General features: G+C 44.5%; 1 protein-coding gene across 1 annotated transcript in view; it reads left to right on the plus strand.

Moving 5' to 3' along the window:
* The first annotated feature begins 8955 nt into the window (after window positions 1–8955).
* The window catches only part of TYROBP (transmembrane immune signaling adaptor TYROBP), a 234721-nt gene continuing 230519 nt past the window's right edge, over window positions 8956–13157 (plus strand). The window contains exon 1 of the mRNA XM_085614298.1: window positions 8956–9209. Within this exon, the coding sequence (XP_085470424.1) occupies window positions 9149–9209 (61 nt within the window). The 5' untranslated portion in view covers window positions 8956–9148. The remainder of the gene's footprint in view (window positions 9210–13157) is intronic.

Below are 13157 nucleotides of genomic sequence, written 5' to 3' on the forward strand. Positions count from 1 at the left end.
CTGCTAAATTCATAGCAGTTTTAACTCATCTGGCAATGGAAGCCAAAGTTATAGCTCTGTGAGGTTAAACAAAGGATATAAGTAACTGATTCACACCCGGAGGACAAAATCCATTCATTCTGCAGTCGTACTCTCTCATGCAATCCACCACACAAAGTTTTTTGCATAAATCAAAGCGTGGATAGAAGATAGAATCAGACATAGTTTTTGTTCTTCTAATTAACTCGAACTTGACTCAAAACATGTTATTGGATCTATTTGTGATTTCAAGAGCTTTGACATCAGAAATCCTTAGGCAAGACATTAAACATAACAGTGTTGCGAGCTTGATGGATAGGCTTTTTCTATTCAAGAGAGTGTTAACCGGCCAATTGGTGAAAAGATCTAGGATTAACTTAACGTCCCAAAGAGACTGATATTTGGGTTTACAAACTCTACAAACTGTGACGTTCTTACCTATAGTTTTACCGTTGACCAAGGCATGGCCTGCGGAGATGGCCGATCTATAACAATTGATTGTTCTATAGCTGAGACCCCTTTCGAACTATTCTACAAGGATGTTTACTATGTCAACAATAGGTGCCTCCACGGAATACAGGTTCCTTTCCAGGCACCACCTTACCCAGCTTTTCCATATGTTGTTCTACCTGTAGTGAGTACCTGGGGCCCATGACTCTCCGAGGAGAGTTGCAGCTGTAGACGAAAGACCTGAGACTTCATTGGATCACCTGACACTCTCCAGGCAAGAAGGTTCAAATTGCCCGCCAGTACTAGGGGGTGACCTCCTCCATCTACGTCTGTTAGAAGATCCACTTGCGTTGGAATTAAAAAGGGAATGTTGCAAGCTAGTTCCAGAGTAGTGGGGAACCAGGCCTGAGATGGCCAGAAGGGAGTTATTAGACAATGGAGCACTGGTCCTGTCTCACTTTCTGTAGAGCTCTCTGGATCATGGCAAAGGGGGGAAATGTGTATTTTCTGACTCCTTTTCAGCACTGAAGAAATGCGTTCACAGCATCCAGCTGAAGTATTTCTCCAGTTGGAAGGTTAGTCTGCGGGCCTCATATTTTGTTGAGAGACCTGAACACGGATACGTCTCCCTGGGTCGATGCTGCAAGACCCCAGAATTGATGCTGTAATGTGTAGTCCTGTGCTGAGATGCGTTGGGTTGCATTGCGACAGAGGAGCCTGTTGTGTCCCTGTAACTCAGAACAGGAGGCCAGCTAACTTGTTCTTGGAGACACTCTGGTGGTTCTGGGTAAATACTTGTTCCTCAAGCTGTAGGGCAGCAGAGAAGTCCCTCTTGCAGCAGAGCAGCAGGGATACAGAGCAGTCCTTTTTCCGAGTCCTCCACAGGTCCAGAAAGATCTGAAATGTTGGGTCTGAGTGTCCAATCTTTATACCCGGTGCCAGCTTTGAAGTGGGAGAAGGTTCTGGAGTTTCCCTCTTCAGAGGTGTCTGGAATGTTCTTTCTTCCTGCCCTGATCACAGTCTGTCTAAAGGCACATTAGGCTACTGTGAAGCCCTCTGTGTGTGAGCTGAGCTGGTGCCTTTTAAGTACAATTGTGGTAGGTGATAGCTCCACCCCTCTCAGAGATGGACGATCGTGCCAATAAACAGACCCTTCTTTGTGATACTGTCTGGAAGGAATATACAATGACCAGCTGCCAACTACACCTAGTCATGTGACCAAGGAATAGGCTGCAGGCATCAAGTGGTTAGGACAAGAAAATGGCAACTTTCTAAAAGTGGCCACGTCCTCCCGTTGCCAAGTGCTATTCTCCTCTCCATTATGCCTCCAGCTGATCGCCTAACGCGATCAGGCTCGAGGCATTTAATCACCATGGAGACCTGCAGCCACCGATCGTTCAAGCCCCCTGAATGACAGTTGTTCGCTTCTCGATTATGATCAGCTGCTGCCAACTTCACTTCTGCCCACATTTTTACAATTGCATTAAAAAAAATTAAAAAGGGAGGTTTAGAGTTTAGACATACGCGCATGGAGCAAACTCTGCCTGGAAAAGTGACACTTCACATCTGATACCCAACCAATCAAGGGTTTCTACTAATCAAGGTCTGTGAGTGTCAAAGCCCGTATTTTGCCTTGAGTGGCTTGTATTTTCAATCAAGATCTGCAAAGTGTTAAAGCCCCTATACCGTCTTAGAGAGTCTTGCCCACCAGTGCTATCTCCCTAAGGTTTAAATACCAAAAACTCTTGTTTCCAAGCCAGCTTATTATTAATTATCAGCACTATGTCTGACATCGACTCTGATGACGCTATTGCCTCCATTCCTAGCATGGACAATGAAGCTTTCAAGAAAATAATTCATAAGGAGATGGGATCCTGCATGCTAGAAACCTTAAGTAAAGTCATGGCTTCAAAGAGGTTCCTCCTTACCGAGGAGGACGATATTACAGAGAACCAGAGCTCCGGAACCTCTGACGACCTCATTGAAATAAGGGGGAAAAAACAAAAGAAGAATAAAAATATTGAACAACCAACAACCATGAGAACTATGGGAGGTCCTAGCACCTCAACTAATTCTGGAGGTCATAGCACCTCAACTATTTATGGAGGTCCTCGCACATCAATCTCCCTGGGTGTCCTTAGCGGCACAACCTGGATCCGGAGCTAATCAAATTCCTCTTTAACAAAATCGATTTTTCTTTGTTTATAATGAACCCCAAGATTTCTAATACATCCACTACGGTCTTCAGATCTTGAATTATCTGAGTGTGGTCTTGGGACATTATAAGGATGTCGTCTAGGTATATGATTAGTTGAATACCCCTTTCTCTTAGGAATGAGGCAATTGTTCTGCTGAGTTTGGTGAAGCACCATGAAGCGGAAGATAGGCCAAAAGGGAGGGCTTGAAACTGGTACAGATGGTTTTTCCACATGAACTAAAGGAAGGGTTGGTGGACCTTGGCTATAGGGATGGTAAAGTATGCATCTTTTAGGTCTAGTTTGACTAGCCAGTTCCTCTCTAGTAACAAATCCCTCAGGAGATGGATGCCTTCCATCTTGAAATGTCTGTAAACCAGATATTTGTGGAGTTCCCTAAAATTTATAACGGGTCTCCAGCCCTTGTCCTTTTTCTCGACGAGAAAGAGTGTGCTTTTAAATCTTAACGCTTCCAGTAGGACTTCTAATATTGCTCCTTTCTGAAGCATAGAGGATATTTCCTCCTCAACTATTTTTTGTTGGTCTAGAGTGAACGAGATGTCTCTTGGGAAAGAAGTTTGAGTAGGAGTTTCTATCAAGTCTATCATGAAGCCCTTGACAGTGATTAGTACCCATGGGTCTTGAGTAATGAATTTCCAATTCTGATAGAAGAATTTTCGTCTGCCTCCTACCTTTTGGGGGAAAGAAGGAGGAGGAGGAAGAGGAGTTAGAGTGCTCACTTTGGGTGTTGCTGTTGCTGGAGGTTCCATGTAATCTAAAGCCTCTGTTACAAGGGCCTCTCTCTCTTTGGGGGTAGAATTGGGGAGGATTGGTGGGTTGGTAACCTCTTCCGTAGCCTCGGAATCTTGAGTAGGGCCTTTGATTGAAGCGGCCGGAAGAGAGCCCCTTCTTCCGGCCCGACCAACAAGGTTAGGATTGAATACACGCTTCATATTCTGTTGGGCCTTATCCAAGGCCGTAAAGGTCAAGACGTACTTCTCTGATGATTTTATTAGGTCTTCGCCGAAGAGTAACCCTTTGGGGTTCTGAGAGGGTTCTCTGTCCGCCATGTCATTCAGCTTTGGGCTAATTTTGGTCAAAAAAACTCTTCTCCTTTTGGCATTGAGGCTTGCGTTGCCCAGTAGCATCATGGTTCTCTGGCTTCATCCCCTGATTAGTTCCGCATCCAGGGGTGTGCCATTAATGTGACTTTCCTCGGTAGTATCGATCATACTGGCTAGAGGTCCCAGCACGTCAAGAATGTGGTCCTGGCGCCCCTTGAGGGATCTTTCCATCCCTTTTCTCGGGTCTCTGCCGAGCTTATAGAGGAATTGTGGTTGCTGCTTGAGTACTCATATGCATGGCATTAATAACAGGAAGTGTTATGGTTGACTTCCACCCTTTATGCTCAGAGGTAGAGTTGGGGCTTACTCCTATATTATTTATCTGTTTGCTAGGGAATGTAACTGTCTATGGAACGAAACAAGGCGTATTTAGTAAGATCTGTGACAAGGAAAATGGACATGGAGGTAATGGAATTGTGCTCTGAAAAGCCAAAGAGCTATTTTTGGGAAATGGAAATGGGAAGCTTACCTGCTCTAGGAAGTTACGATTTCTGGAGCAGCTATAAATATTATATCACAACTTGAAAATGTTCCTGCCTCAATACATGCTGCTTTCATAAGAGAGTACAAATGTGCACTTTGTAGCATGGCTGCTTTGTATGGAATGGAACTTTTTTTAAAAAGTAACGCCTAACTTGAAAAATATTGTTTTGAGTTAGATTTAAAGACATAGGGGCATATTCTCAAGAACATGTGATAATCATCGCAAAAGTAACTTAACGCAACCTACAACATCGCAGTCTACGTGGGATATTTACACCGTGTTAACCAGGTATTCACAATACAGCGATACCATGCGATAGTCACCAGATAACGCGTCAAATGGCTGCGTTAAGATCAACGCCACGCCGCAAAAATGCAAAACACGAATGCCAAAAAAGCTGCGATGAGGTCAAGCGCGATACAAAAAGCTGCGAAAACCAGCCACAGGCCTCTAAATCCTATGCGTCTGGCGGGAAAATGCACTATAAAAGCAACAAAAACAACACATCAGAAAGAAGCCAAAGTGCGTGGCAATATGGATGCACCCAGACCGAGCGCAGAGGCCAACACGAACCCCACAGGCCCCACAGACCACCAGCAAAGAACAACAGGGTCGGGGATGGGCAAGGAGAAGAGGGAGAGGAAGACGGTGTGCAGTCCGCAGGAAAACAAGACCAGCGTCACGGAGGTGACAGAACACAACCAGCAACTGACCCACAAGCAGACTACCTTGAATGCAGCCGGAGTGTCGAGGATGCCAATGGAGCAGCGCTGGCATAACGTGAAAATCTAAGCCAGGCACAAAGACGCCGCCAACAGGAAGATACCAAAGGGGATGATGGTCGGAGCGTTTGAGCAAATAAAACACTCACCCCCAGTCAACTGGTCTAGGTTTAATCCATCATCATTCTTTAGCTCACTCCACCACCCCAGTTCAGACATGGCCATATGCAAATCAGTCTAACCCTGTGCCTCATGGGAACAGTACAGCCCAAACTATCAAGCCATGTCTTCCCTGGACTGGAAACAAGCATCCTGGGACCGGTTTCGGGTTCATAACCCTCATCAACCAGGCTATCTTATTCCAGTGGCAAAGTGAGCAAGGGACCCACGTCTGGGCATACCATGCCAATTTAGGGCAAACAAAGCGATACCAAAGGGAAAATGTATCTGATTATTAGGACCAGATTTATAGAAGTTTTTTGTCTGGTTTGCTTGAGTTTTATAATGCAGACCTGAATCAAAATCCTTTTCAGGATTTGCAAACCAGAGCAAATTGGTATTTTGGTACAACACTCATATGAAATGGGAAAAGTTTCACGTTTGTCTAGACATAGTATTTTTTTGGTAACGGAAGGGTACCCTTCCATTACAAAACCTAAGCTAGACTCTCGCAGACCACATTGCATTATAGTGCCAATGTGTGTGCATGGCTCTCAGCTGCCTAATGGTGCAGTGGTGCTAGTGAGAAGGATAGACATGACACTTTCCTACTCTCCCTGTTATGCAACACATGCAATTAGGGTGCTGCACTTCGTTCAACGACAGTTTTGTAAATCTGGGCCTTACTTTAGAACTCGTGGCATTGCAAAAAAAATCTTGGTATTGTGTAAAAAAGGCATATTACATCCAAGTTGCCTGTTTTTGACAGGAAAGTACATTGAGGAGTTGGTCCTCCAAATGTTTTCCTACCCGCAAATCCATATTCGTAAACTACTAGTGGGACCTTGAAAGGCAATATTGGCAGTCGGCTAACGTGCTCCTAACATGGAATTGTCAAGGTGTAATCCAACCTGTAATTATTTATTAGTGATCCACAGGCAATCTATATTATTAATTAAATCACCTGGGAGTAATCTACACTTGTCCTTCAATTGGCTTAATATCATCCAAGAGTATTTCAAAATCATCTGAAAGTCCTTATGTAGTCCTCACTTAGTAATCCACACTCATTCTGTAGTTGTCCTTAAATAATACTGATTAATCCATGCTCATTTTTGAGTTGTCACTAAATCATCCTAGATTAGTCCACACTCATACTGAAAATGTCATAGGGCCATTCTAAAGTAATCAATAGCCATCCTGAAGCGGTTATAGGATCGTCCAGGAATAATCAACAGTCATCCTTAAATTGTCCAGAGCCCATCCTGAGGTAATTCTCACTCATCCTGAAGTTGTCAATTAGTATTCGTGGAGTTGTAAAAGGTAATCCCTCCCTGCCAGTGGAAGTCATCAGAACAACATCCTAGAATAGTTTTTTGTGATTACAGTAAGAGTCATCTCATTTGAATATTCTGCCCTACGGGGCATACTTCAGGATGGCTTGGGATGACTTCCCCTGATAATTACAGGAATAGCCTGGCTGAAGTCATCAGATGAGTCCAGAATCACTCCAGGATGATCTTCCTTTTTTACTAGGAATGTAGATGTCATTTCGAAAGCTATTTTCCAAAACACTGTTGCATGATTTCTAGATCAATTGATTGAGAAATACAGTCCTAACTAAGGCTTGCAGCACCACCAAGTGAAGTTAAAACAGTGTTTCCTTTCCTGCAGCCTTATCAGTATTGGATTACATTTGCATTATAATTAATGGCCCAGGCAGGGTTGGAGCACAGAATGCAGGCGGTTCGGACGGAAGTCAATTTGGGAAGGAGTCGGAAGAACACGGGGAGAAACTTTGTTTTTCGTTGACGTGTCTTTCCAGATCTCTGAGGGTATCCTGTGTTGAGGGAATATAACCTTTGACCCCTACCCTGAGATATTCTTTCTGTACCCGTACACTTTTGTTTCCCGCCTTGTTGATGCCTGAGGGTCGCACCTTCCACTCACCATTCTGGGGTTTCACACCTGGAGGGGCTGCCAGGACCCATGGAATCCCCCTAGGGCCCCACTGCTGGTAAGTCTCCAAGGCAGGTTGGCTTGGGACACTTTTTTCCACTGCTGATTTTACTTCCCACTCCGTCTAGACTCCTCCCTCTCACTTAACAGACCCTCCCTCTCTCTTCACAGACCCCTCCTCCTCTTCTCTCTTTACAGACCCCTCCCTCTCTCTTCACAGACCCCTCCCTTTCTCTCCACAGACCCCTCCCTCTCTTCACAGACCCCTCCCTTTCTGTTCACAGACCCATCACTCTCTCTTCACAGACCCCTCCTTTTCTCTTCACAGACCCCTCACTCTCTCTTCACAGACCCCTCCCTTTCTCTTCACAGACCCCTCACTCTCTCTTCACAGACCCCTTCCTCTCTCTTCACAGACCCCTCCCTCTTCCCCGCCCCAGATTCTCTATTCATTCCCTGCCTGCATGTCCAGAATTAACAAGCATTGGCATAGCCAATAGGTCTCGCCTTTGGGACTTTATAAGTGTATAGTTATCCAGCACAATATCCTTGGTGCAACAACATCAAGTGTGGCATGGCTAAACACTTATAAGGTCTCAAAGGCGAGACCTATTGGCTATGCCAATGCTTGTTAAGTTATTTGTATCTTTATTGTCATGCTGGTTTATTGTTGCACGTGTACCACATACGTTTGTCTGAGGAAAGCCTTCCTTCTTAATGCAAGTTACAAATGCTGATGGGGCGATTGATCACATAAACCAATCTACCTTTTGCAAGTCAGGTTTCTTAAGTCCACATCAAGAGCTCTGTGAATGTACTCTGCCTGTGTGCACCTGTGGGTGCGAGGCCTGCCTCTGTCATGGAGTAACATCCTTCCTTACATCTGGTCAGCAGTGGGGGACCCCCAGAAGGGATGGGGGCTTGGGGCTCCCTCTGCGCCTCAGGGGCCTGCTTTATGCCCTACCCTATGCTATGTGGCAGTGTGCTCTGTGAAAGTACTCTTCCTGTAACATCCTTCCTTACTTCTGGTCAGTTGTGGGGGGACCCCAGTAGGGTTGGAGACCCCTGAGCCTCATGAGGCCTCCGTTAAGCCCCTGCCCTCTGCTAGGTGGCAGCGTGCTCTGTGAGTGTACTCTTCCTGTGTGCTGCTGTGGGTGCAAGGCCTGCCTCGGTCACTGAGTAACATCCTCCCTTATTTCTGGTCAGCAGTGCGGGGCCCCAGTAGGGTTGGGGACCCCTGAGCCTCATGAGGCCTCTGTTAAGCCCCTGCCCTATGCTAGGTGGCAGTGTACTCTGTGAGTGTACTCTTCCTGTGTGCTGCTGTGGGTGCAAGACCTGCGTCTGTCAAGACCTGCTGGTCAGCAGTGGGGTTGGGGGCCCCAGCAGGGTTGGGGACCCCTGAGCCTCATGAGGCCTGTGTTAAGCCCCTGCCCTATGCTAGGTGGCAGTGTACTCTGTGAGTGTACTCTTCCTTTGTGCTGCTGTGGGTGCAAGACCTGCGTCTGTCAAGACCTGCTGGTCAGCAGTGGGGTTGGGGGCCCCAGTAGGGTTGGGTTCTCCTCCTGTGTGCTGCAGTGGCCTGCTTTGCGCCCTGTCATATGCTCTGTGTGTCTGCGGATGCAAGGCCTGCCTCGGTCATTGGGTAACATCCCTCCTCACTGCTAGTCAGCGGTGGGGGTCCCTTAGCGGGGATGGGGCCCCCCTGAGCCGCGTTACGTCCTCCCATATGCTTAGTGTCCGTGTGCGCCGTGAATGTTCTCTGCATGCGGATGCAAGGCCTGCCTCGGTCATTGTGCAACATCCCTCCTCAGTGCTGGTCAACGATGACATCAGCAGACTTCACTTCCTCAGTTTTAGCCGTCGAGCGGAGGAGCCGGACCTGGGCTAGAGAAAGAGAGCGAGATGAGAGAGAGAGACCTCAGCTGAGGAGACGGAGGCCCTGGAGGGCAGCGAGTGTTCTGACCGGACGGACGCGTTATATATATATATCCTGCACTCCATATCGGCACCTACAGAAACCCTCCAGAGGAAGGAACTATGGCGCGCGGCAGAGACACGGCCGTCACCTGCCTGCTGCTGTGCGTGCTGTGTGCGTGTGGTAAGTGCCTGCCCAACCCTGCACTCCCTGCCTGCTGCTTTCATGCCGTGTTCGTCTTTTACAGGTCACCAGCATAAGTTTTAGCACAGGGTTGTTAACTTTTTAACTCACAAAAACGATTGTGAAGTACAGAAAACACGCAGCACGACCCTGGTTGGGGGTGTAGGTCCAAACCTCCCTGCACCCAGCCACACTCCGGGGGTCAATGAGGTGAGAGAGTTTTACATGCATTGATGGCTGCCTTGCTGCTGGGTCAGTGCTGTCTGCTGGGAGCAGTGACCGGATTCATGCGTTCATTTTGTGATCAGTTGAGTACGAGAACAAGCTGCCGGCGGTGTAAACAGGGAAATGTGATTCACTGCCTTGCTTGTGATGGAAAGGAGAAGCAGAAGAAACAAGCACCACCAAAGCCAATAGGTCTGGGTATTTCACAACTGAGAGTGCTTCTTCTTTGACTGGTGAGCTTGTGGCCACATTGTCAAGAGCATCCATAGCTTATAAAAGGAGGCACACACCTAGCAAGCATTTGACAAATCAAGGTTTTACTGGAGTTCTTGTATTCCTTACTTTATTTTATTTCTGGTGTAATTAGGAGGAAATTGTGCAGGAAATGGAAAACTGATTTAGGTGGCAAAGTGAACAAGCACTGGCAAAGTCAATAGGCCTGGCCTTCACATGCTGGTGTCATAGTTCACTTTCTATTTTGCATTGCATTCATAGGCCACAATACTAAATGCAAGGTATAAAAGAACACCCGACCTTTCCTAAATTTGGTATTCATGGGCTTGCAAATAAAAAAATAACCCTAGCACATAATTGTAATAGATCAATGTGTGTGCTTCTTTAGAGGCATGTGAACATGGAATCCTTTTTAGTTTTAATCCATTAGAAATTACAATCCTTGTTGGTTCAAGGAAAATGTACTATTGTCTTTGGAATACTGTCACATGAAGATATATTTAAAACTCAAAAGAATAGCTAAAAAAGAAACCAAAATGACAAGACAAAAATACATTTATAATGTAGATTACAGGAACTCCTGTCCTGGCACTGGAGTGCACTTAATTTTAGGCAGATTTGCACGTGAGCAGGAAAAATGATGTCACACACTGCAAGTGAGTCAGTGGTTGACAAGGGTTGACCCTTTGCCAAATGTTGTGTGCTGTGGAGGGTGGAAACAAAATGTTAATGACAGTTGAACAGACCAATGAAAGACCAGGAGTGATGGAGAGCCCGTCTATGCCTGTCTGAATATACACATTTTAATTCATTACTTTTTATGACATGAGACTGGCGAGAGCGCTAATGCAGTCTCTAGGCCAGAAATGTGGATTGGCAGTTCAAATGACTGTTGCCTCACAGCTTTGCCCCATGCATTTCTGTTTCTTTCAGAAGGGCCTGACTCACCTATAAGAAAATAAACTTAACCACACTCCAAACTTGGGGTTGCTTTGGTGATTTCAGAAGCCATAGTGAAACATTAGATGGTATTTAGGCATAATATTGAGTTATAAAAATCAAGCAACACAAATATTGCAGAAATATAATCGACATGAATATCGATTTTTAGGTAAGTAATGTCTTTTGTAAGACTATCTGTGTTTTTAATATTGTTTGCAATAATATTGTTGTAAAAAAATCATTTTTAATTATTTATCTGTTTTAGTTCAAATTTTAATTGTATATGTTATATATACTGTTTTTATATATTGTTTGTATAATTATTGTTAATAATTTTAAATTATAGTTTTTAATTGTAAGTTTTTAAAATAATTTTTACTTGTTATTAGAACATTGGAATGTTGAGCGCTCCATTGAAGACAATGTAGTGCTCCGGGGTTCTAATGGCTGGTAGAAGCCTGGAGCATCAACATTCCAATGTTTGTTTACATCTCTTGCTGTGAACAACGGCCTCATGGAGCCTGAGGGGGTTGAATTCCCCTTGGTCTCCGTTAGGCCTTTGTTTTACAAACTAGAACATTCTGCCCTATAGGGGCAGAATTTTCTAATAGCCTTTATAAATTATTATTATAGCATTTGAGCCATTCATAGCAGGCTCTACTGGCCAGTAAAGGCCCGCTCCCTTCTCAAACGCTCAAGCTGGCCCATAGAACCCGCTACGTTGGGCTCTAAGGCTATAATAGTAATTTATAGTGTTGAAGTGGGCTGTGAAGTTTGCAGAGGTACAAGGTGGGAAGTTAATTAAGTATAATTAATTAATAATTATTATGAATCATTTAATTGATAATTATGTCATATAATATATTTTTAAGTGATATTTTAGGAGCAGGTTGTTTTGTTTGTAGGGGTATGGAGTGAGAAGTTAATTAAGTAATAATTGATACTTTATTCATCATTTATTTATTATTAGTTAGTTTAATTGATAATTGGGAAAATTTCACAGACTGGAGTGGGAATAGTACATTTTACCCCTCTGGTCTCCCAACGCTTTCCCTACTGTTGCACAGACTAGATTGGGAATAGTAAATTTTACCCCTTCGGCGTCCAACTCTTTCCCTACTGTTGCACAGACCTGAGTGGGAATATTACATTTTACACCACTGGAGTCCAATGCTTTCACTACTACTGCACAACTGAAATGTAAATAGTATGCCTGTTTTTAACAAAGTTTAATATATTTCTATTATTGTTTAAATGCATGTAATAATATTATTTATTTATGATTTCAATTTTATATTATCTGCATGTATATATAATATATATTATGGCTGTTTGCTGTCAATAAAATTAAATTAGCACTTACCTGAGGTCTGTGTCCTACGTTCGCTGATGTTTGGAGGATTCCTATAGTCTCGACGCGGTAAAAAAGATATATATAGATATATATGTATATATATATATTATCTACTGGCGGTCGCCAGTAGATAGTTATAGTTAGGACCGTGTTTCCATAGGAAATCTGAAAATTCTATTTTGAATAACTTTGGCGCCGGTTAACGAATCCTCGCGAACTTTTCAAAACTAATGGGGCGCTCCGCTCAGCTCCTACCCTGAAAGTCTCGGGGTGATTCGTCAAGCGGGGGCTGAGAAAAAAGGGGGGTCCCAAAACGCGTTTTCCCCATGCATTTTTCCATAGGACCTTTAGTTACAGCTACAGCCCGAACGGCTGAACAGAATTACTTGAAATTTGGCAGAGAGGTAGCCCTCAGGTCAGGGATGTGCCTTTTGAAGGTCTCGTGTAAATCTGTTCAGTATTTCCTGAGAAAATAGCATTTAAATCAATATAAATATCTATAGGCGCGCTCCGAGCGCGTACCGTAAGCTTACCGTACGCGCACGTCGCCGTGCACGAGCGCGATTCTGATTGGTTGTTAGATCTTAGTAAACATTCGAATCGGTCGAAACCAGGAAGTGTCAATCGCCATTTTGTCTCTCGCAGTCTGAGGGGGTGAAAAACAAAGGTGGATAACGTGAAAAGTGGGCAGGGTGGATAGTTCCTGACCCCTAGCCTTTGTCAGGGGGTCCCAGAAGGACCCCGAAGGGCAAAAATTAATTTTAATTTTTTTTCGAAAAATCGCGGAATGCGCGTAGCGTACGCGCACGGCGTAAACGGAAAAATTCCGCGAGAAAAATTCCGCGAACTTCGCGTAACTATTACGCGTACCGTACGCGCACGGCAAAAACATTTTTTCAAAAAGGAAAGCTTAAAAAAAAAAAAAAAAAAAAATTGTGAGGTAAGGTTGGCTCTTAAAAGAGCCGTTGGGTTAATACAGGGATAGAGGAAAAAAAGAATGGGAATATTATGAACGTCTACAAACGTGCTGGTCTATCTTATTGTTAATAAGGGAAACACTGGTCTCCCCAAAAACAATAAGACCACAACACGTTGTACACCTCATTGAAACCCTCCGAAATCGAGGGTTAATGTCCAGAGGAGCTGAAGAAGGTGATGCCCCCACCTCAGAGGAAGGGCTCAGCTGAGCTGCC

Source organism: Triturus cristatus, chromosome 7 (assembly GCF_964204655.1).
Source record: "Triturus cristatus chromosome 7, aTriCri1.1, whole genome shotgun sequence".
In the NCBI taxonomy this organism is placed as follows: Eukaryota; Metazoa; Chordata; class Amphibia; order Caudata; family Salamandridae; genus Triturus; species Triturus cristatus.